Source organism: Rutilus rutilus, assembly GCF_951802725.1.
Source record: "Rutilus rutilus genome assembly, chromosome: 6".
Classification (NCBI taxonomy): domain Eukaryota; kingdom Metazoa; phylum Chordata; class Actinopteri; order Cypriniformes; family Leuciscidae; genus Rutilus; species Rutilus rutilus.
The window spans coordinates 26,944,047-26,969,955 of NC_140214.1; the positions used below are offsets into that span (position 1 = coordinate 26,944,047).

The window sequence follows — 25,909 nt, forward strand, 5'->3', positions numbered from 1 at the left end:
GTCAGGAATTTGTCGTTGTAATGATGGTCGTCTCTTTACATTACGACACTGACACAGTCAAATATGAGATGTAGCCCATGTGTTGCACAGTTTCTGCTATTAGTTGGGATTGGGAATAAATACTAGGCTACATTATCACCCACCACTTGTCCTCACATTGTAAATGTGCTTAAATATAGTAAGGTTTCCATTTTGTAAACACCTTAATTTTTCCTCATTTTACTTGTTCACCATAATTATATTATTTTCTGTCTCAACCATTATGAAAACTCTGTTACACAAATAAAGACATTTAAGTTTAAGTCTCATTATGAGCTAGAAACACCACACAGAAGCAACAGCCACTGCATTACATACTAAATACTTGACCCATTATTTTATATCTGTTTATTTACTTTGAGTGGGATAGTGAGAAAATAGGTGAAGCTACATTAAAACAGGTGAATTCCTGTCATAATATAGAACAGATTAGGTACAGTACAAATAAATCCTTAACATGTAAACTTTTTTTCAGTTTTGTATTAATTAATGACAAATCTTCCTGCAGAATTAATAGGCTTTGCCCACTCTAAAGCAGAAAAAATCTCTTGTCCTATAGTGTATACTGTATATGTTAGATAAATGTCAGATCTCTATTATTACACCAGTGGAGCACTAGATCGCACCTGGTCAAAGAACACAGCAGGAGACTGTTGAGGCTGAAATAAACTGAAAGGCTGCTGTGTTGCAGAGATGAGCGGCATGAAGAGGACCACAGCATACTAAGCAATGAAATAGTGTTGGCAGGGTTTGCTATTCAATCCTAAATTCCAAAACAACTTTTTCTCAGAATTTTTTATAGGTTTGAGTTAGCTTTTATTTTTGTGTTTTCAGTTTTAATTTGAATTTTTAGCAATTTTATGAACTTTTGTCTTTTTTTATTAGTGTATTTTTTAAAATATTTTTAAATAATTGTATTTTTATTTCAGTTATCACCATTTTTAGTTAGTTGCCGAATTAAATTAGGTTATTTAAGTAGCTTTTGTAAAAGTGCATTAGAAAAATCTTTTAGTTGGCTTACCTCAATCCTGTCTCACTAACAGTTGTATATATAGCCTATATATATATATATATATATATATATATCTTGATTTTTATTTCAATTTTTCTTTATGTATTTTTTTCTTCTTTCTCACTGTAAAGCACTTTGGATTAACTACAGATGTGTAAAATTGTGCTCTATAAAATAAAGTTTGACTTGAGTTTTTATGAAATAGAATCCTATGAATATAAAACTTGTTTTGACTTAGAGTTCAATGTTTGTGTCTCCATCACAACTGTATTTAAACAAAAATGTAGGTGCAGGATGCAAAGTTTAAGTGAGTATTTTGATTGATACATTTGTATTTTGTCTCTCAATAAGTAAAAGTATAATTTTGAGATTTATTTTTTTTACTACAAAACATCCTACAGTCCTGTTCACCAGTGATTTAATAAACCAAGTCCCATTAACCAAACAAATCTACAATGTTTTTTATTTAAATTAGCATAAAAAGCATGAAAAAAACAAACCCCTAAATTTCCACTTGATACAATCGGAAAAAAAAACTCACTCTTTTTCTTTTCTTTTTTTACAACACAGTGATACAATACAGCTACTAATGCTTTCATACAGATGAAAATAAGCACTTTATAAAAAATATATCTCTACATTGTAACATAGAACATAGTGTTTGCCATTCAGAGCATAAGGACCGATCTATACGTCACTTGACATCCACATCTTGTTCTGAGAACTTGGTTTTAACTCAGTTACTCAGGATATGTTCTCCATGGGTGAGTTTACATTTGGTGGGGAGTGTTTAAGGAAGTGAGATGAGGAAGGATCAACTGACAAAAACATACATAACTATACAGTATGCTAACAGTTTTTCTTCCTTGTTTTGTACTCACAAATTGAAAGGGGAAAATGATGATCTCAAACTATATCAATAGGAAACAATGTCCTTGTTTCCATTTTCTCCTGGTTTTTAGGAGTACTTTATACTGGTCCTTGCAAACAACAGTGTCTTTGCCTATCCACAGTGCGAGATACATGTGATAATTTCTCCCAGCACCACAAGATGGTGTGCAACTCCATGTCTCTACAGCTCGGCACAAGCAGCAGTTCTTAAACGGAAACCTCAGTGGAACGGAGAGTCAAACTGTGAAAAAGGGGCTTAATATTTGTGACGCTGTGTGTGAAATGAGGAAAACCACACAGGACACCCAAAAGAGTATAGTTTGAACTTTTGAGACTCTGCTGGCTCTTGTTGGACTGGGTAAAGGTGACAGCTACTCTTGAGCTTCTTTCCCGGTCATTTTGTAGAGCTCTGTAGGCCCGTCCACATGTGTGATGGTGGTGGTCAGCTGAATGTCCTCTCCACTGTTTCCACCTTGATCAGCTATATGGAAGAAGAGAAGAGAGGAAATGTATCAGAGACTGATCAACACTTACACTAATAGATCATTACGACAGGGTAGGAACGGCAGGAAACATTAAAAATTTCAAGACCTTCAAAAAAAGGCCGGTCTTGAGTACAACAACACTAAAAACCAGTCTATACAGACCTAATACCTCCAAAACGTTGAGCTCAAAGAGAAGAGAAAACAGCATGGGCTGCTTTGGTAAGGACAAAGGTGTTCCCACTTATGTGACAAGGATTTCAAAACGATTGCAGGAAAAATTGAGAAGCATCATCATCATCTCGCTCTCCAAAAAAGCAGCCTGTCGAGTCAAGGTGTAGAAATCTTTCGTTACACAAGAAAACCTCCACGATGGAGGAGACCGGTATATATTGTGATGTTCAGTGATGTAGTCACGGCTGGCTTCGCTGTGCAGCGAGGGATGCCGTGTTTCCATCACCAGTTTTGACTAAGTTTGTTGCGTTAAGAGTGACGCAAAACACAGTGAAATCCGATTTGAGCAGCCAGGGCGTACAGACTGAGGGGCCATTTACACTACACGAAACCTTTAATGTGTTCAGTCATTCATTTACACGACAACGGTGTTTTGGAGGCCTGAAAAAGCAAACGATATCGTAATCGTCTCCATGTAAACGATAAAAATCACACATTTGTGAAAACGGTGACGTCATGCGCATTACGCATTCAGTCTATAGGTGCTTAGTGTTTCTTTACAGTGACATCGCCATCTACTGGTCTGACAGCAGAATACAGCGTTTTGAGTCGTTTTCGTGGATTCGTGTGAACGGGGATCATTTTGACAATAGTGTCGCGAAAATGCGAAAGACATTTTTTTTCCGTTTTTAGAACATAGTTGTCGTGTAAATGCCTAAAAAGAAGGAAGCACCTTGTCACCATTTCGAACCCATTCCCTTAGGCCGTGTCCACCAAAGCATTTTTAAGCAGCTGAAAAAGCCAGCGCTCTTCTGAAAACGCTTCGCTGAGGGCTCTTGAGTGAGCTTCAGCGTTTTTTTTTTTAATTGAGGCTCAGCGGAACTGTTACTAGTATCTGATTTCACAAATAGTTTGTTTCTGAATATAAATGTCAACACAATAAAATGTACTTGCTCTGGCACTAGTTTTGGATGAAGAGAAGTGCTTGTCATCATTTGTTATCGTTGTACAAGCAGAATGTGATAGTCGGTCATTGTGGTATTTGTCCCGCCCCTCCTACACGGTGATTGGATGGCTAGGTAAAAATAGATAGTGATGAGAACTGCTTTCATCCAAAGTTGAACATTCAACTCTCACGACTGGTAAAAAAAAAAAAAAAACATTTAACAGTTTAAGGTTGGTAAGAAGTCTCCAGTGCCCACCAAAGCTGGATATATTTGATCAAAACTACAGTAAAACGGCAATTTTATTGTCATAATTAACATTTCCATTTGAGTACATTTTATGTAATGTAATTACAAATGTAATGTCTTCCTGTGATGGCAAAGCTCAATTTTCAGCAGCATATTCTATCCATCAATCAGTAAAGTCATTATGAACAGATTTTCAGCTCTTACATTTACTCAAATTATAATAATAGGAGAATTTAGGAAGGATATAACCATTGACAAGTCAAACAACAATTTCATTTTGTCTTCATGTCATCTACAAAATGTTAGGAAATTAGAGCCTGAGAGCTGAGGGTGACACTTTTTACCACTGGCTCAAGCACCTTAAAACTATTTTTAACCCATAAAAAAGGCACACAAAATATTGAAGTAATTATTGAAAAACACACTGAATGACTAATCTAATAACAACATATGCACTTTGGGAGCAAAAAAAACATGAAGAAAGTTTCAAGGATGACATCAAGATATTGATGGTTTTCATTACACCAGCCCAAGTATGAAGCCTGGCCTAGATTAGAGACACCCACTGCCGCCAAAGAGGCCCATTTCCCCAAAGGAAAAAAAACACAAGCCCCACCTTTTCCTGGCATCAAGATGAGCTCGTCTTAAAACAAACCAAACACCAGCACTATAAAACATGGTGCCAAGTGAATGCCTTCGTGGTACTGCAGGTACTGATTTCTTCGTGCTGCAGACATGAAATGGCACCGTCTGCCTATCAAGAGACATCTTTTTAAATACTAAAATTGATTTAGACAACCCATCCATTTAGATACAGCACAATAAAAAAATAAAAAAACATTTTGGGGAGTATGACACACATCTTTCTCAGGCTTCATGGGGCAAAACTGAATGGTTTTGGGTGGGTGTGCCTCAAAGTGTAGTCTTAGTTTGTCTGAAAACCAAATAATTATAATGTTAACATAATATTCAGGGTTGTATATGGGTAACATTTTTGCAACATTCTGAGCAAAACCACAAATCTGCCCTTCATTCATTTAGAAGTTATTGTTGATAAGACAACTATCATTCAAATAACTTAAGTGATTCACTACTCGCACAAGGAAACCAGCCTTTGATATCTCCAGAAATAGAATAAAGATTTAGTTTTAACTGTCAGCAACAGGTCCATGTCAAAGGCCCTTAAGGCTAGTCATTTGACTCGGTGACCATCTTTGAAACACCTCTCTGGCAGCCATTTCAGTCAAGCAAGTACAGCTTCTATCTTTTAGAATGGGGAACATCAAATCATGGTAAACTCACACATTAGTTGTGATAAACTGAAGCTCAAGCATGTTTTATTGACGTGCAAAAACCTATGAGGTTCATTCTCGTGTTACGCAGCACGTTTGAGCTTCCTCAAGAACCAGTTTGGTTCATTCTTGTGTTACGCAGCATGTTTGAGCTTCAGCAAGAACCAATGAGGTTCATTCTCATCTGTTACGCCGCAGAGCGTTTGAGCTTCCTCAAGAACCAATGAGGTTCATTCTCGTGTCGCAGCACGTTTGAGCTTCAAGAACCAGTTTGGTTCATTCTTGTGTTACGCAGCATGTTTGAGCTTCAGCAAGAACCAATGAGGTTCATTCTCATCTGTTACGCCGCAGAACGTTTGAGCTTCAGCAAGAACCAATGAGGTTCATTCTCGTGTTACGCAGCACGTTTGAGCTTCAGCAAGAACCAATGAGGTTCATTCTCGTGTTACGCAGCACGTTTGAGCTTCAAGAACCAGTTTGGTTCATTCTTGTGTTACGCAGCACGTTTGAGCTTCAGCAAGAACCAATAAGGTTCATTCTCATCTGTTACGCCGCAGAACATTAGAGCTTCCTCAAGAACCAATGAGGTTCATTCTCGTGTTACGCAGCACGTTTGAGCTTCAGCAAGAACCAATGAGGTTCATTCTCGTCTGTTACGCCGCAGAACATTAGAGCTTCCTCAAGAACCTATGAGGTTCATTCTCGTGTTACGCAGCACGTTTGAGCTTCAGCAAGAACCAATGAGGTTCATTCTCGTCTGTTACGCCGCAGAACATTAGAGCTTCCTCAAGAACCTATGAGGTTCATTCTCGTGTTACGCAGCACGTTTGAGCTTCAAGAACCAGTTTGGTTCATTCTTGTGTTACGCAGCACGTTTGAGCTTCAGCAAGAACCAATAAGGTTCATTCTCATCTGTTACGCCGCAGAATGTTTGAGCTTCCTCAAGAACCAATGAGGTTCATTCTCGTGTTACACAGCACGTTTGAGCTTCAGCAAGAACCAATGAGGTTCATTCTCATCTGTTACGCCGCAGAACATTAGAGCTTCCTCAAGAACCTATGAGGTTCATTCTCGTGTTACGCAGCACGTTTGAGCTTCAAGAACCAGTTTGGTTCATTCTTGTGTTACGCAGCACGTTTGAGCTTCAGCAAGAACCAATAAGGTTCATTCTCATCTGTTACGCCGCAGAACGTTTGAGCTTCCTCAAGAACCAATGAGGTTCATTCTCGTGTTACGCAGCACGTTTGAGCTTCAAGAACCAGTTTGGTTCATTCTTGTGTTACGCAGCATGTTTGAGCTTCAGCAAGAACCAATGAGGTTCATTCTCATCTGTTACGCCGCAGAACATTAGAGCTTCCTCAAGAACCAATGAGGTTCATTCTCGTGTTACGCAGCACGTTTGAGCTTCAGCAAGAACCAATAAGGTTCATTCTCATCTGTTACGCCGCAGAACGTTTGAGCTTCCTCAAGAACCAGTGAGGTTCATTCTTGTGTTACGCAGCATGTTTGAACTTCAGCAAGAACCAATGAAGTTTGATCTAAGGGTCTTCAGGGTTTGAAACGACATGAGGGTGAGTAAATGACAGCATGTGAAAATTTTTTCACTGTGAACAAAGCTGTTTTTGAGGAGGTAAAAAGGGGGTTGTTTTACTCAACCATTGAGGAATTTTAACCAAAGGATTTTGCAAACTTTACATGAACACCCTAAAGAATCATACCAACTTGTGGAAAATGGGCATCCGATGACCCCTTTAAAAACAAAAAGCACAAATTTAAAAATCAACACGGAACTTGACTGGTAGCCAGTGTAGAGAGGCAAGTACAGGAGTGTGTATATGTGCAGGTTTTCTAGTGCCAGTCAATAATCTGATAAAGTGAATTACAGTAATCTAATCTTGATAAGACAAAATTTTGGTGTCAAGGTCCTTCTTAGAAAGCATCCTCTTGATTCTGGCAATTGATCTTAACTGGAAGAAACTACCTTTTACCACAGCACTGATCTGCTTCTCAAACGACAACGTGGGATCAAAAATAACACAAAGGTTTTTAACCCAGTAGCACATATTAGAAGAGAGGGGAACAAGCTGATTAGCAATGCCAGAAGTAAGAACTGAAATAATATTTTTTTCCCCTACAGTTTTATCACTGTAAGAGCCAAATCCTGCTTTGTGTTCAGGTTGTAATTTCTTTTGTCTAACGCTGGGTGGCGCATGTCTGTAAATGGGCCTCAGGTATAAAGGTAGCAAATACAATGTTGTTGGCAGGTGTTTGACCCGGAAGGACAAAGGGTTTTTGAATGCTTGCGTGCGGCGCCTTGTATTGTAACGCTGATGGGAACTGTTGTGGGCAATGTGCTGTATTGGAATTAATGGACCACTTTGGATTTCAACGTCACCATTGTCTACATGGGTTTGTTTAGCACAGGGCAATCAAGTGAGCGCAGCACTCGTAACATCTAGCGTGTCAGCCACGCCTTCCCCGGGCTCAGGCACCTCAGTAGTTCGGTATTAGACCAAATTCCTTTAATAATCACTATTTAACTAAAAAAAAGTGTCTATCCAGCATTTAATGTCTTGAAGACAGGGAAAAAGATTACAGAGAACAGGTGTTATTCTTAACGGGAAGATAAAGCTGAGTGTCATCAGCATAGAAATGATACGATAAGTTGTTTCTGAATAATATAACCAAGTGGAAGCATATATAAAGCAAACAGAAGAGGACCTAAAATAGAGCCCTGCAGAACACCAAAGAAGATGAGCATGAGATGAGAAACATTTCCCCAAGTTAACAGAAAAAGTTATATCCTTGAGGTAAGATGCAAACCACTCTAGCACAGATTCCTGAAACCCAGCTACATGATCAAGACTTTGTAAAAGTATGTCATGATCTACTGTGTCAAATGCTGCACTTAAGTCAAGAAGAACTAAAAAAACAGCAAGAACCAGAATCAAGAGAAAGTAAAATATCATTGGTAACCTTCAATAAAGCAGATTCAGTGCCATGAAATTCTCTAAAACCTGACTGGATTGTTAAAAAAAAAAAAAATTAAACCACTCAGGTACGATGAGATCTGAGAGTAGACAACTTTTCCAGGACTTTTGGAATGAAGGATCATTTGGAAATAGGTCTGTAGTTTTTCAAATAATGCTGATCAAGATTATGCTTTTTTAAAAATGGTTGGACTATGGCATGTTTAAATGTGGCTGGTACAACTCCACTTGCTAGGGAGCGATTGATAATAGTAGTAACAACTGGACTAAGAATAGGAAAAGCCTCTTTAAAAATATTAGAAGGCAAAACATCAGAAGGACAGAAAGATGGCTTCATATTAGAAACAATCTCGAAGAGCTGTGAAGATGACAGGTTGAAAAAGAGAAAGGGAGCTTTGATTAGAGACTTGTTCTAAAAGAAGAGAGTTTTGGAGTGGTATGTTAGACCTAATGCACTCAACTTTATGGATAAAATTATTTAAAAACTGTTCACACCAATCAGTGGAGGTCTCCAATGGGGCACTAAGAGTAGAATTTAAAAAGGCATTAATTGTACTGAAAAGAACCTTAAGTCTCTGTGCATTTTGTAAAATTAAATCAGATATATATATTTCAACTGTGCTTCGTTAACAGCTTTCTGTTAATGCTCAAGACAATCCCTGAAAATTTAATGATATCTGAAGTTTGTCTGTCTTCCATCTGCGCTCAGCACGCCTACACTCCTGTCTGAGGGTGCAAGTAGACCTATTCAACCTATTCAATAATTATGATTACAATATCACTTCAATACATTGTTTACAATAATTTAACAATTTTGTCTTAATATACAAAAACATACATACCAATAAAAACAACAGTAATGATAACAATTACATAGAATCTTTCAATTTAGTATGATAACAATTCTAAATGATTCCAGGAGAAACCTTTTTTAAAATATATTTTTAAAATAGGTTTTAAAATTCTATTAAAATATGTTTTACACAAGAAATTCTTACACAAAAAATTAAATAAATAAATAAATAACTGGTTTCTCTTCCCCTTTCAATAAGACATTCATATATTGCTGGTCTTATTTTAAAATCTTGTTTCTTTAAAGAGTCCACTTTTCCTATTATGCTGATAATTATAGGATGTAGGTTGTTTTCAAAGACTCAATGTGCTTGTAGGCAGGATTTAGAATCTGTGCACATTTTTAAAAATGACGCTGTTGTTCATTTTCTATTTGTTCTAGAGCTAAAAGTAATGCACAAGCTTCAGTGGTGAAAAGTGAAACCTGACATTTGTCCAGGGATACACATGCCAAAACGTTTTGGACCAATCACTACTGCAGCGGACACATGACTGTCTGACTTTGATCCATCAGTGTATAATGGTACATGAGATGGTAAGCTACATCTTATATCCAGAAATTTCTCCTGATAAACATTTGGATTATTTATCTTTTTTTTTTATACCGAGCCAGGTTCACGATGACAGTAAGGTTTTTAATATTCATATAATATATATATATATAAAATAAGGTGTTTTTTAACATTCAAGCATGAAAACCTAGACCCTAAAAACAAAATCAAGACTTTTTAAAAGAACATAATATGGCTCTTTAAAGTATTAGTCAAGCATCACCATTTTCCATCCATCCATCCATCCATCCATCCATCCATCCATCAAGCTTATATACAGTGCAATGCATAAGTGAATACACCCATGCTAAAGTTGACTAAAAAGAGGAATAAAAAATCATATTTTGGAAATTGAAATTAATGCCTTAATTTAAAAAATTTGGAAAAATCCAACCTTTAAGGACACTAATTTTCTTTGTGAATGAATAATGTATCGTAAATAAATAAATGTTCTTCCTTAAAATACATGGTGCATAAGTGAGTACACCCCTATGTTAAATTCCCATAGAGGCAGGCAGATTTTTATTTTTAAGTATTTTATTTTTATTTTTTTTAGGATACTATGCATCCTGATAAAGTTCCCTTGGCCTTTGGAATTAAAATAGCCCCACATCATCACATAGCCTTCACCATACCTAGAGATTGGCATGGTTTTATTTCAGTTAGCCTAAAAGCTAGTTTGATTTGCATTGAGAGATGATCTTATGGAAAGTACTCCATGCCAATCTCTAGGTATGGTGAAGGCTATGTGATGATGTGGGGCTATTTTAATTCCAAAGGCCAAGGGAACTTTATCAGGATGCATAGTATCCTAATTTTTTTTTTTTTTTTAAATACTTAAAAATAAAAATCTGCCTGCCTCTATGGGAATTTAACATAGGGGTGTACTCACTTATGCACCATGTATTTTAAGGAAGAACATTTATTTATTTACGATACATTATTCATTCACAAAGAAAATTGGTGTCCTTAAAGGTTGGATTTTTCCTAATTTTTTAAATTAAGGCATTAAGTTCATTTTCCAAAATATGATTTTTTATTCCTCTTTTTAGTCAACTTTAGCATGGGTGTATTCACTTATGCATTGCACTGTATATATATGTATATATATTAATATTTAATATAGGGCACAGATGTGTCGATGTTATATCTATATTAATGTCCGTATTCTCCAAATTATTATTATTTTAGTAAAATTGGCAATGCAAACTGAAGGATTGTGATCAAACTTTACAATTAACGATTAAGTGTCCATTTGTCCGGTGACTAGTGAGGTACATGTAGCTGGAGTCTCTTTGAATGTGGTTGGTAAAGGTTGTAATTTGTAATAACCAATTGTCGATATGCAGCTTTTCTGCATAAACGTTTTGCCGTGAGAGATATAAAGTAGACACTGAGAATTCAAGTTGTCAGAATACAGGGCACGTCCTGATTTAGTAAACTTGGCGCTCAAATCTGATTGAAATGTTGTTCCAGAATAAACAAAGATGATGTTGTTCCAGGAACATGTTGCACTTGGTGAAATCAGGTTCTGCAAATCCAGATGTCATACAAATTTCTTTGCTCTTCAGGAGTCTTACCGCTTGACTGCTCGTCCCCGTAGCGTTTGTGAGACGGTGCATAGAGGAACATAAGGGCAAACACATAGAGGTTCCACATGCCGTAGATCCCAGTGAAGAAGGCGCTGTTGACCTGAACCGTGTACCCGCCCCAGTGCCAGTGACCCTCATTCACCTGTTAACATATAACACGTACATAACAATGACCATCATCTGAATGAATCCATCCACCTATAATCTACAATGAAATATCATGTAGAAACAGATTTAGTGGATAACTAATCTATACCTGGCTTATGATGAAGAAGATTACAGTCATGGCAGCACATGCCAGCGTGACCAACATCAGGAACTTGAAGCGGAAGATGAGGCCCTAAGATAATAAAATAAAATCATCATTACGGTACGTTCACACGGGGCGTGAGCGTCAACGCTTCCCATTGACTTTGAATGGGTGACGTCAAGCGTTGCCGAAAAGAATTGTGGATCCGTCGGCGGCGCTTCACTGGCGTTGCTCGCGGCAGAAGTTGAGAATTTTTCAACTTCTGCCGCGAGCAACGCCAGTGAAGCGCCGCAGACGGAAGCGTCAGCCAATAGGATCGCTCTATGCAAATACAGTAGCCAGGCGGCAGCCAATCACGTTCATCCTGTTCAAGAGCAGCAAACTGAGGATACATTTTAAATTTCATTGGCTGACGCTGCTATGACCATGGCGTCAGTGTCAAACTTCAGCCACGCCTTCCGTCAAGCGTTGACGCTGACGCCCCGTGTGAACGTACCGTTAAAGAAACTCAAGCTATAAAAATGCAAAATGGTAAAATAAACACATGGAACTTTTAAAATAAAAGTATTATAAAACTTATAATCCATAAAACAATTATACATAATTGACATTAAAGCTGAATTAATACTACTACTCAATTTGGGGTCAGTAAGATTTTTCTTTTTGAAAAACTAAAATATAATTATACATTATATAGATGCATTAAACTGATGAAAAGTGATAGAGACATTTATAATGATACAAAAGTTTTCCCATTTCAAATAAATGCTGTTCTTTTAAACTTTCAACAAAGAATGCTTAATATTTTTGTGGAGCCTGTAATATGTTTTTAAGCAGCTGTTTTCATAATTGATAATAAGAAAATTATCTTGAGAATCAAATCATCATATTAGAATGATTTCTAAAGGATCATCTGACATGAAGACTGAAGTAATGATGCTGAATATGTGAAAAATATAGAACAGAAAACAGTTACAATATTTCACAATATTAGTTTTACTGTATTTTAGATAAAATAAATGCAGCTTTGGTGAGCACAAATATTTAGGACATAGTTATTCTCATCAGCAGTCAGTTTATGATCATAAGCTACCTTTTTAGCTAATTTCTTGTTTGAACACAAACTACTTTTGGATCTTCAACCAGAAAGCTCACTAGTCATATAAAAGCTAGCACTATCTATCTAGGTTACACATTACCTCATAGTGCAGTCGACGAGCCTTCGTCATAGCAGGTAAGGACGACCTTTTCCCGCTGACGTTTCTGAACACTTGGAACACCATGAAGCACAGGAACAGGAAGTAGAGACATGCACAGATTCCTGCTACAATAATGAAGGCCATCTGCACCAACCTCAGTTAAAGTCATAACTTTACCATACTATTGTGCTGATTTCTGTACTTCTGTGATAGTGTTGTAGTATGTATGCTGTTAAAAGGGGCGGCAGTGGCTCAGTGGTTCATGTAGGTTGTCTACAAACCGGTTGGTGGTTCAATCCCCGGTTCCACCTGACCAAGTGTCGAGCTGTCCATGAGCAAGCCACCCAACCCCAGCTGCTCCCGACGAGCTGGATGGCGCCTTGCATGGCTGACACCGCCGTCGGTGTATGAATTAATGAATAAATGGGTGAATGTGAGGCAATATGTAAAGCGCTTTGGAGGCCATGGGTCTGTTGAAAGCACTATATAAATGCAGTCCATTTACCAAGACATCTTTCTGTGGATCATAATTTAGTCTGTACCGTAACATCTGTACATAAACATCTGTACCGACAGCCCACACTTTCAGAAGGATACAGCCAGCTCTGTCCCAACATCTGAGGCCCAGATACTGTAGAAAGGATTCTTCAGCTGTACTCCTCTAAAAAGTTAAGAACAAATATTGTTTACCCAGCAGCACTAAGCAGTAAAGAACTCGAGTTAGATGGGAACTAAAGAGAATTACTTCATGCAAAGAATGCAGGAAGTTCAACGTTGACTCACCTCTCACACATATCAAAGATGAAGAGGCAGAATGAGCCAAAAACAATGGGTCCAACCTGTTTCCAGTACACAGAAAAACGGTTTCTCTCAGTCTGGTCCTAGAAGAAAACAACAAAAGAAAGCATTATAGTAATATGTTTTGAATATGGAAAACAGGTCAAGTAACTCAATTAGAAGCTCAAATGCTTCCTCAGTCTTCTACTGTTTGGACAAAAAGGAAAAATTGGCTCCAACCATGAGATGTTCTCCACAGAAGATGATCCAGAAGGAAAGCAGCATGGCGTAGAAGATGCCCTGACGGATGTCACCAAAGAGCAGCATCCAGGTCCAGTCGAAACCCACTGAGAACCATTCCACTGGGATATTGATGAAGGTCATGGAGATTCCCAGAGCGAAGATAACCCTGAAAGAGAGCAGAGTGTACAGAGATAGGATCATTATCAATATACTAGCAAAGATCACTTTATTACCAACAAATATCTGGGAAGATATCAAAAGAGTAGAACCAAGAAAAAAACAAAAGAAGGTTAAACAAATTTGACTCCATCTTGCACTTTGTTCTCTAGTGTTCAAAAGCAGGCATGCTAGGACAAGCTAGAAGACCATTTGGTGAGACTGAAATGGGGTGTGACTTCAAACACATGAATCACATTCCAGGCTGCCCGATCGGGGCAGAAAGAGACCGTATTGTGTTGGAATGCTGGGAATTTCCCATGAGTTCAACTCTGGTGAGGGTACGAACTACGAAGGTGCATTTGCATTTGCTTTGCTGCCGATGTGAACAAAGCAGCTTTTCAGCTGTCGAAAAGTAAAACTTGATATTAAATGACAAGCGATCCTTTTTTAAAGAAAGAAGACATTAAATTGATAATACTTTAAGATTGTTATAAAAGATTTCTATTACAAATAAATGTTGTTCATTCAAAGAATCCTGAATAAATCCATCAGAGTTTCCACAAAAATATTAAGGAGCTCAACCGTTTTCAACATTGATAATAATAATAAATGTTTTTTGAGCAGCAAATCAGCATGATTTCAAAAACTAAAAAAACTACAGAGAAAAAACTAGGCATTTAGCTTCCTCTTAAACATCAAGGGCATAAAAAAAAGCTAGCTGTGAAGTGCAAGAATGCAAGACAGCACACATCCATGACGTCAACTAAAAAAAGCTGTTCCCTGGAGACGTGTGTAACTCGCACACACGCAGCGCCTCTGTCGGCTCCACTGGCATGAAGCAGCATTCTGGCATCGTTCCAATAATAAGAAAATCAGCGGGGAGCTCATGTCACACATTCTTGGGCTTCTCTCTTTGAGATGTAAAAAGGGATTCTAGTCCATCTTGACACTTAAGTGGAACAGTATGCTAGTTGGCTCGGCAAAGCTTTTAAAACATGAAAGAATAATTATCCTGCCTGTGAGTCACACAAAGTATGACTGCTTGAGAGCTTTCGGTCTTCTGGGACTGCTAGTGCCAAACCAGAGTGAGGGAGAAATGGATAGATTGTGCATGTGGTGTTTAGTTTGTAAAGAAGAAAGATGAAGAAGTAAAAATTATGAAAAAGATTTCATCAGGAAATATAAATTTCTAAAACAGTATCATATCAAACACTGTTCACAGAGTGATACATTTTGTATTGAGATATTAAATGCTAAATGCATTCCTGTAGCTCAAACAGTTGAGCCAAGGTCATGATTCAATTGTCAGGGAATGCATGAATTGATAAAATGCATAACAAAAATGCAATGGAAGTTGCTTTGAATAAGAGCGTGCATACTATACATACAGAGTGGCTCAGGACCTACTCTGAAGGAGGGTCCTGAGCCATATTTAGAGACCTGAAAATCACAGAGACTTTAGAGAAGACTCATTTGACTCAGGCCAGTAAGCAGGCACCTAGCAACCACATAGCAACACTGTAAAAACAACTCGTAACCCCTTTCAACCAAATAGCAATGCCCTGGCAACCACCCCAGCCAGAAAATGTTAATAATAAAATGTTTCCTATAGTCACACCAGTGTGAGGATCTAAGTTATCTTATATTCCTTTATTCTATTGACCAGTAAACTAATAAAACCAGAAACATTCTAGTCCTATGTTAACATTTGACCTAGAAGCCAAATTTAAGTGACAGAAACATAGCTTTACTTTTCCAGCAGGACGGGTGGCCTGGTCATCTGGGTGATTCTCTTCCAGTACCAGATCATGATAATGAGGATGCTGGGAGTGAGGAACGTCTTCATGGCAAACCAAACCTTGGTGAAGCCACCGTTTTGATGAATGCCCTGGAAAGTTACATTGAGAGGGACATTATAGTGACATCATGAGAAACACATTAAGGACACTTAATTGATGGGCATGGTTGTTTGCTGAGAGTCAAATAAGAAGAGCAAGGCAAACAAAAGTGAAGATTAAGAGGTGATGCAATCCAGATGTCTTCAGTCCACTAACATTTGTATAACCATTGCCCTGTCCAGAAGTGTGTGCCAATTATAACAAGCCGAGACTGGGCCAAAATCCTCCCGTGCAAACAATGCTCAAACAAAACCGTCTACACAACAGTGAGTTTTAAACATGCATCTATGACCGTATTAAAACTCACCACAAGACGGATGTCTTTGATTTCTCCAATCCCGATGTTGACTTTTTTGCGTTCGTTGACAGGTAGCCGGATGTTGAGGAGATAATACTTATGGGACACGCTGCCAACCTCCATAAAGGGCAACAGGTCACAATCATAGTAACGGCCTTCATTCTCAGTAGTCTGAAGAAAGAAAAAAAGTGCTTACAGAGACTGAAGGGAACTAGTCATGTACAAGCTAGATTCATTTTTACAATTTGAGAATAAAATCAGCCAACGATAGCCTTGTAAGCTTGTAGAATGGACTTAACACTTCCAATAAGGGTTGTGTTTAGATCTGGTATGGGTCAGAAATGACTAGTGTGTTTACCTTGCTTGCAGTGAAATTGCAGCTCAGTTTGCGATGTTCTATGGAGTGGGCCATCTCAGTCCACTCACTCAGGGTGCTGTCTCTGTAGGCCAGACCAACGTCCATGGTGATCAAAGCTCCATCATCTACACACCAACATCCAACACACTTACTTCAGTTTTAAATATCAGACCGATTCTGCACTTTAACCAGTCACAGTGGCTGCATTATAGAGTAATCAATTAATATAATTGAATATTAACCCATATAACTTCTTTTCTTCTGTGAGGTGATTTTTTTAAAGAATATCCTGCCCACTCTTTTTCAAATTATGAAAGTAAATGAGGAGTCTCAATCTCCAAAAGGTAAATAAAGTATTTATATGACTAAAACGATATCCATATGACTCGTTTTCCAAGTTAATCCAAGTTCCCTGAAAACATACAATAGCAGCTAATTAAAAAAAAACTAAAAAAAACTAAAGTAGTTTTAAAGTAACTTAATTTATTACCTTATAATCTTCCCCTGTTAACCGCTACAACTGGATCAGGGCCGGATTCACAAAACATTAAGAATAAAATTCTTCCTAATTGCAATTTTCTTATTACCAAACTTAAGAAGAAAGTTAAGAATACCTGTATATCTTTTTTTTCCATCACATGGCACATTAAAAACTGCGACTGAGTGCTAAACTCCTGTCAAGCCATTTTCGCAAAATTGGTACACACTTAATATAATTATTATGGTAATCTGAAGGCAGTGCAAAAAGAGCTGATCAGCGAGTCTTCGGCAAGAACCGCCATATTTGAGAACTTAAGAGTTTTTAAAATATTTAGACTTAAGAGAATTGCACTCTTATAAAGAACTTAAAATTCAACAAAACATTTCTTAACTTCTTTATTAAGAATATTTCCGTGAATCCGGCCTCTGATTTGTAAATTAATAATTTAGGCCAATTTTGTGAACTAGATCAAATTGAGTCATTGAAATTATCATATTTCTTAGTGAATGTTAAATTCAGTCACTTACTCAATCATTGTCTTAAAGGGCAAGAGTCGTATGAACCATTTTTACAGTGCTTTTTCAGGACATTTTAGATTAACATCATTAGTCAGGATATAGTTCAAATTCACGTTCTGTGTTCCAAAAAAAACAAGAAAGTCAATGACATGCAACAACATGAGGGTGAGTACATGACAGAATTTTAATTTGAGATAACTCTTATCTCTTCGAGACCTTCACATCTGAAAAAAATGAAATGAGTGCCTGCTGACTGAAGAACAGCAGTGGACATACAAGGCCAAATGCAGACACGTGAAATGACAGATTCATGACAGCTCATACCATTCTCATGAATAAGCCCTGCCATTGTTGTGTGGCTAAAAGTAGCTCAAGGTAACCTGGGAGTCATTTAATCTACGGAAACCCTATTCAAGTCAATCATAACCTCACAGACTGGCATTTTCGTAAATGTTCAAAACTTGTGGATTGTCCAAGTATTAGAGAGTCATGTGGTGTGATTCTCCTGAGCTTTGGGAAAGCAGGAGGTAGCTGGCAAAGGGGCCCGTGGTTTAGATCGCTTTGCACAGCCCTGTGTGTTCCACTTCACCTCTCTAAAGAGATCCTTGTTGTGTTATGAAACAAGCTGGAGAGCACTAAAGAGAATTCCTGGACGTGGAGGACTGAGCTTTATGGGGGGAGGGGCAGGAGGTAAAGAAAGGCAGAGAGCGGCAGACATTATTAGCCCGGTCCTCTCTCCTCCAGCGTGTCTGCAGTGGCCCCCACCTACGAGCGGCTGTGCCAAAGAGCTTTGAATGTCAGCTTAGCGCACACAAACATTCCGCCCGGGCGCAGCGCGCATCACCCCGGCGACCAAGCCATTTCAACAGCTGTGTTATTGCTGGAGACCGGCCAAACTGTGGCTGCTTGGGCCAGAGAGATGAGAAAGCGAGAACCAACGGCACTCCATGGAAAATGAAGCAGAGGGGCGTTGCTAGATCCTTTTTGAATAAAGTTTTTTTCTGTGCACCTGTAGAATTTTCCTGATGAGTAGATATGTCTGAAAATAGGCTTTCCTATTCATTGAGCATAGTAATTTATATAGTTTGAATTACTTAAACCTTGAAGTAACAATAAGCGAAAATATCCTGCGCATCCTCTTCAGTCACACACCTCGGCTCCGCCCTCTCGCTGTGCTCCTCCTCCTTCACTTTTCCCCGTTGAATACTCGACTTGCGGCCAATCAGACGATCATAATACAATGTTGTAGTTGAGGAGAGGTAACTACCAGGCTAATGCTTATTTATGTGATGAGTAGTACCCTATTTGGTTGAATTTGTATTATTTAGTAGAATGAGGACATCCCGTTTTCCAGATTCAATTTACTTGACACAGATTTTATCGTTAGCTTCTTAACTGCTAAAAAAATGCTTGCTTATCTCTACTAATTTGGCATTGTTTGCTGCTTGATCGTCAATGAAAGCTTTTTGAAGTAATATGATTACAGAAAATAAATAAATACGACTCCTAAAGTCACCAGAATTAAATGTTTTGGTGTGGTTTCTTGAGGGGTGCGGGGGGGGTTATGCCTACAATTTTGCTCTAGTGATGATCAAACTCTAGAAAAACCTCTGGCTGGTGATCCTGGTTTATTTGACCCCCTAAAATGTTGGCCTGTGCTCCAGTTACTGGTATGATCAAACTCTAGAAACACCCCTGGTGATCCAATTTATATCTAAACTAATCAAATTCTATAAATATACATTACTATAATTAAAAAATATATATTTGCTTAAAATTTTCTGTTTAACCAGCATGAAGATTTCCTAGCCTCGTATCTAGATTCTGACAATTCTTTTGTATAAATCAAACAAAATCAAAGCAACTGCAATCTGATGAGGACCTGTGAAGAGATGACACCTAATTCAACCCCTGCAAGGACTTCAGATGACGGCAACTCTCAATCAACATACCTAACCACAAAATTTTCTATATATTGTAATTATTACAATCACAACTGCTGTAACAATTGCTTTAATGAGATCGTTTCTGCCTAAATTAATACATTATATTAGCTAACTGCATTATTTGTATTATCTTAGAACTGTCACCTCTGATAACATATTACTGCATTTTTCTGTAAAGCTGCTTTGAAACTATATGTAATATGATACGCTATAAAAGCGATATAAAAATCTATTTGAACTGATTGAATGTCATGAAGCAGCAGTGCTTGGCTGCATGGGTTCTGGTAACACAAAATGTGTTTAAGGAGTTGATTTGCATTGGTGTCTTTACCCATGTGCCATCTGTAATTTAGAAGCAGCAGTAACACGCCTCTCTCTTTTTCTTTCTCTGTACAATGTTACTTTTTCAGAATGAATTGACTTTCCAAACATTGCACAGTACGCCTGTGTTGGGTGAATGCGGAGTGCCAAATGAATCCCTGCTAGGACCTTATTAGAGGAGACCGTTGACAGTCTGTGAGGTCTTGCTCAGAGAACAGGACACACACAGAGAGAAACAGCTCTGGCAGAAGATCACACAAGACTCATGGTAAACACATAACATCTGGCTGAGGAGGATCTTCTAGGAGAGAGCGCATTCCAGATGGTGCTACAAAACCCTGAACAACAAAAATAGTTTCTTCAAGTGGCAAATGCATAAAGAATAATGCAATGACAGACATTTATAGTGAAAACGTTGTGGCAAACAAGCGAAATTTTTTATTTTTTGCTGGTTAATGCACAAGCATGTGCTTCAGGGTGGAGTATATAACAGCAGGAGCATGGTGGCTTCCTTCCACACAAGCAGTTAACGTGTTAAGAAACCAAAAAGACTCCTCCTACATTTCTCAAGACATGAATAGCCAAAGGTTCTCCTGCTGCTAGAAGGAGCCGATGTTCCGCTCACTTTCCCAGACTGCTCTAGCTCAACAATGGCTCTTCATTAGTGGCCAGTGTTATCCGCTTAATCCCGTCTTTGAAAGGGCAGACTTGGAGCCGTTCCAGATCCACACCCTCCCACAACTAGATGATTTTAAATGGCAACAGTACTATGCAAGTCTTCACGGCTGGAACCAGTCAGGTTCAAACAAAGACAATAATTTGACAAATCAAGAGAAACTGTCAAGAAGAACCTGATTTAAATAAAAAAATTCTGATGGAATGGAACCGTCTAATAAGCTCAGATATTAATAGACATTATTTAGTCTACACTAATCCAGGTACATTTGAAAAAGCATCTTTCTCTCTACGTCTTTTTGTGCTGCAAAAACTGTGTATACATATTAAAAAGCCGTTTTCCTGTTGTAGTGTGGACTGTAAAAAAATGAAGGTATTTGAAAATGATGATGCATGTTCAGTCATGTGATTATTGTACCAATAGATCTCTCTTTATAGTGGTATGTACCTGCTGTGTGCTATTCATTTTTCACATTGTTGCTAAAGATAAAGTTTCCTTCTTCATATTACATTCCTGCAAAAAATGTACTCGCAATTGCTGTCCAGTGGAAAAACATGTTGACTAGGGATGCACCGATATGAAAATGTTGGCCAATACCGATAACTCTATTTGAAAGCCGATAATCGATATATTGGCCGATTACTCTAAATCCAAATTTTGTATCATTTTTTAAGAGCCTGATTACAAAAGCAAAAGTCTCACCATTAAAAGCCATGCCCAAAGCACCTTAACATTATTCAACCATATACAGTACAGTAGCCTATAGAATCCGGTGTAAAATTCCTTAACTTTTAAAATGAATTTTACACTCTGATGGCCAAATTTCTCTAAAAAAAAAAAAAAAAAAAACTACTGCCTTACAATGAAATAAAACAATGCCTAAATTGGACTACACGTATAAAAAAATGTAAATGCATGTGCCATGGATAAATAAAATGGAATAGTCTACTCAGACAATAATTAAATAATTTTAATTAGACCATTTTGTTTATGCAAATAATATGAGAAAAAAAGTGCTAGTTATTGTTGACAATGGTCCTTAAATGGAGTGGCGACCTGACCTGATATATCTTGCTACTAAAATGATTGTGCCAGAAGAACAGCATGAGAACTTTGATCTCTCAGTTTCATCTCAGTGAGCTTTTATGACGTTTTATTCATAAACAGCATTTTCTGACATTTCAGTGTGGACCAAAAACTTCAGGAAAACGCTAGTGTGGATGGAGGGCTTTTGAAACGAAAACGCTGATTTCATATGCATCTCTGGATTAATGTAGACAAAATCTTAATCTTCAAAAGGTGATTTTGTAGGTGTATCTTAATTCATGAAATGGCAATGAAACCAGATGGCAGGACTACATTCCTTTTATTATCCTCCAATTGTCTGTGTCAAAGCCTAGAGCATTTCCCCCCTACCTGCATGCTGACTAAATCCTTATTGAGGTCCCTCAGGCTCCAACTACAACAGTGAGAAAACACACCATCCATCATTGTTAGTCCTCTCACAGCATGTGAGAAATCCAATCTACTTTTGGGTGAATAGAATGGGAAAATCCTCTGGGTGTTCATTTGTCCCCTCCTACACTTTCAGCAAAATAGCGATGTTCTCATAAGCTTAAAAACCATATGGTGATATCATGTTTTTGGAGGGAAGATGAGCAAAATATGACCTGCTCAAACACATACAATCACACATTTTCATCACTTACCAATCGGGTTTTGCATTTTGAATGCGATGTCAAGCTGGAGGATAAACAACATGAACTGGAACCAGGCACTCATCTCTCTGTTGGGCAGAGGAATGTGGACCGCAAACACAATGTTATTGGCCTCGATTCTCTTGGCCGTGGCTTCATCAAAGTCTCTGATCTTGCTGCACTGGTCGGGGCCCCATGGCATGAACCATTTGGAGCCCTTATGGTGGGTCTTCACGGTGTCCACACACTTGGTGGCCAGGTAGTGGACGGCGGTGGTGGGGCTTGGAGCTGCAGAAAAAGATTTAAATGATTCATTTTATGAATAATATAAGAACAGTCTGTCTAACAAGTTATAATAACTTGAGATATTTTGTGCCCATATTTTGCACATAAGCAAGAGAGAAGCAAAATCTCTCTGCATTTTACATAGAAGAACCTTTTTGAATTGCATGGAGCATTTATATATATTTATATTCTATCTATGCATTTTCTCATTATTGCTATTTGATTGTCCTGAGATGACCACTTCAATAAAAGCAATATATATTTATATTACATTTTATAAAATGTTATAAATTTGATAGTTTCATAATTTTTTTATCAAATACCAAGTAAATTTTATTTTTTAAAAATATATAAAAACAAACAATGATTTTGTGTGAATGATTTGTAAATAATAATACATTTTAAAGTGCATATCAAGCTAAAACAATGCAGGCCGAGAGAAAAGACCAGAGAATGTGAAAATTAATACTTTTATCCAGCAAGGATGCATTAAAAGTAACAGTTAAGACTTTTACATTGTTACAAAAAAATATATTTCAAATAAATGCTGGTCTTTTGAACTTTCTATCAAAGTACCCTTAACATTTTTTTTTTTTCAAATCAGCATATTAGAATAATATGTGAATGATCATGTGACTAGACTGGAATAAAATAGGCTATATTCAAATAGAAAACAGTTCTTTTAAATTGTAATGATATTTCACAATATTACTGTACTGATCAAATGAATGCAGCCCCAAACTTACCACCCCCATATTTTGAACGGTAGTGTATAATGAAAAAAAGGACCTAGACAATGAATACAAGTCTTGTAAAGTGACTCTCTGATATACTCTTGCTAAGAGGGAGTCATTAGCATGAGAAAGTACGGACAGGCTTCCTCCACCATTCAGGAGGCTGGTCCTGGTAGTTTGTTAAGTATGAGTCAATAGATCCCTTCCTGGGTCATTGAGGACATATTGAGGACATCTGAAGTGACCGGGAAGTGCGAGATAATGTGAACCAGCCTATGGCTTGAGGACACTGTTCAGGTTCAGTCTCGATTCCAAACAGTGACATTAAAATGTCCTCAATATTTTTAAAAGCTAATGTGTGGGCTTATAAATTGCTCTGTTCCTGTTTTGAGGAGTACAAGCTACAACCCTGTTCCTGTGAAATATACTGAGCAAACTAAATTAGCTTCACTAAACCTCTTTCAGTTCAATTATTCATTGACCCACAATCCTGAGAACAAACCCTCTTCAAAATACCACCATAAAATAATGGTCGCCTTTCGGCCCGGTGACCTCATGCCGTGTTTAAGATGTCCAATAACAGGGGGAGCAGTGCGCCTTTCTACTCAATTACCCAGTCTGCCACCAGCCACCGAACAAACACAAAAGAATCCCGCTTCATTAAATCAATCGCAGGCAAGAATAGCCAAAGCAAGCTAATTTATCACCATTCATCCCACATTCTGCAGGAGACCAAGAAATGATTCCCTTCCTATCAAAACCAGAAGGAAGTCTGAGGTTGCGAAGGGGAAGCGTGGATGAGGACGAACTGTGTTTCCCCAATGGTGCAAAACAGAACAAGCTACATGGAAAAGAATACTCAATCCTTAAGATAGAAGGGAATATTTGATCGCTGTGCAGTCAAAAAGGGCGTAGAATAGCATTGGTGAGGTGGATTGGAAATGCAGGCAGGAGCTGGAAGAGCCTGTGGGAGCAGAGGGCTTGTCTGTTCAGATGTAGGATCAAAGAAAACTTCTAGAGATGCACCTCGTTTAACCCTTTATTGGCCCTTATTTATTAACCCTTTCACTGCAGAATAGAAACACAAGTTAATTCACTACACTTCACTAAAATAAACATAACGTTTGTAATACACAATATACTTCACTGTTAAAGGAAATGTTAGCTAGCTTTGTCTATTGTTTGCACACTATAACATCATGCTTTTGTTTTGTTGCAAATATGTTTCTTAAACGTTGTACTAAGGTTTCTCTTGAGTAGTCTAACTGCTCTAACTTTAAGTTATACATAGCCTACTGAACAGCTATTAAAAGTTTGTTTCAAATATAAAATGTGCGTTTATGATACACAAACCACGCGCAGGTATATAGCAAAAATCTCTTAATAATTATCAAGCTATTTTTAAACAATACTGACCGACAAATACACTCTTTCACGGTCAAATATTCAAGTTTTTAAGGGTTCAAGGGTTTAAACAAGCAGAGTCTTTCTCGGGCTAGTTCCTCAAGGCTTTTCAGGTAGGCTACCTGGGAAAAACAAGAAACTTCAGGGCGCAGAAGTAGCGAGTAAAACTAAATGTCGCGTCTATCGTCTATCGGCTCTCAAACTTCCAGGCGGAACGCTGGAAGCAGCAGCACAAAGACTGCAGCAGTCGACGGGTGAAAATAAGCGCCCATCTTTGACACTACTGTAACAAAGCCATTCCGCAACTTTTCACTCCTTGCCATTACGCAAGTAAGACTTATTTTTTGCTAGAAAAACACAGAATGTTGCACACCAGAACGAATGACTACACACTGTGCAGCAAAAAGCCAGAACTAAAATCTAGGCGGATTTGTAAAAGTAGCCACTCACCAATCAGTCCTCCGACCATAAAGGAGAACGCCTGGAATAAGAGGAGAATTACTCCCACAATCACCAACTTTTTGGTGCTCATATTCTCAATAATTGCTCCAGCCATTTTCAAAGTGTCTCTTTCGCTAGGATTGAATGCAAAGAAACGAAAGTCACTGCATCCAGGTGGACCAGTGCGCTGTCCGAGATTAAGTGCGCGACACGGGCTGTGTCTCAAACCCCCAGTGAACCGTGTTGCGCTCTTCATAGGGAACTGTATGGGAAAGGGGATGACACGTGACCCACCCTGCATCAGGAACAGAGTGCACGTGACGTCATGCCAGACTCCTGGCCAGATGCACAAAACTCAAAGCTTTTCATTGGCCACAGTGTGCAAAACAGCAGTGTTGATTTTATGCTTTCAACATTTTTAGTACGTAATCTTTTAATACAATGTCATATTGTCATCTGTGATAATCTCTATATTTCATTATGTTTATAATAATAATAATAATAATAATAAATTGTATTATTATTATTATTATTACTAGAACAATCTTTATTCTTAAAAATATCTGATTGGCTTCAGAAACCAAGATTAAATTTGTGATATTCAAGTATAATAATAATAATAATACAAAGTAATACATATTTTCAGTATCTATCAGTATTTATCACAATTTTTTTTTCTTTTGTCAAATCAACTTAGATCATTTATGTGGTTCAGATAACACAATATTATGAGTTTCTGATGATTAAACCAATCTCCTTCATTGTATTAACTCAAATTTTTCAATTCAATTAACTCAAATTTTAAGGCAACCAGGTTGCTTAGCCTACTTTTTTAAGTTAAACCAACAATCATTTTTACAGTGTAATAATAATAATGTATTAATAATGTATTATTATTGTTATTATTATTATTAGGAATTAAGATAATTCTCATTTGAAAACTGAAAACAGTAAACAGAAATGCAGGAAACACATTCACTGACACTAGTCTATGTGGCTAAAATTATGCTGTTCTATGAATTTTTCAGATTGTGCTGGAGGCAACTGAGAGCCTCCCCAGCTGCCATGCAGAACCTGACAATAGCACAGACCTGCTTCATTTTAGCCTTGTGTTGGAAATATTAAACTCTGAGCGAGTAATAGATGATACAAACAT

General features: G+C 37.7%; 1 protein-coding gene across 1 annotated transcript; it reads right to left on the bottom strand.

Moving 5' to 3' along the window:
• Nucleotides 1-1,497: 1,497 nt before the first annotated feature.
• wls (Wnt ligand secretion mediator) lies at nt 1,498-25,021 on the bottom strand. The gene is made up of 12 exons (XM_084412717.1): nt 24,763-25,021; nt 21,902-22,177; nt 16,251-16,375; nt 15,902-16,063; nt 15,448-15,584; nt 13,535-13,703; nt 13,301-13,398; nt 13,115-13,178; nt 12,518-12,661; nt 11,325-11,408; nt 11,057-11,210; nt 1,498-2,423 (listed from the first exon to the last, which is right to left on the bottom strand). The coding sequence occupies exons 1-12, from the start codon at nt 25,007-25,009 to the stop codon at nt 2,314-2,316; spliced, it is 1,770 nt and encodes a 589-aa protein (XP_084268843.1). The 5' UTR covers nt 25,010-25,021; the 3' UTR covers nt 1,498-2,313.
• Between the last annotated feature and the right edge of the window lie 888 nt (nt 25,022-25,909).

Bases quoted from the DNA above. Each gene is read 5' to 3' on its own strand.
- wls (XM_084412717.1), bottom strand. From the start codon at position 25,009: ATGAAGAGCGCAACACGGTTCACTGGGGGTTTGAGACACAGCCCGTGT. The intron at 11,211-11,324 runs GTATAGATTAGT...ATATGTTAACAG, and splicing joins TCTTCTTCATCATAAGCCAG to GTGAATGAGGGTCACTGGCA. The intron at 2,424-11,056 runs GTAAGACTCCTG...TCTTCCATATAG, and splicing joins CGGGGACGAGCAGTCAAGCG to CTGATCAAGGTGGAAACAGT.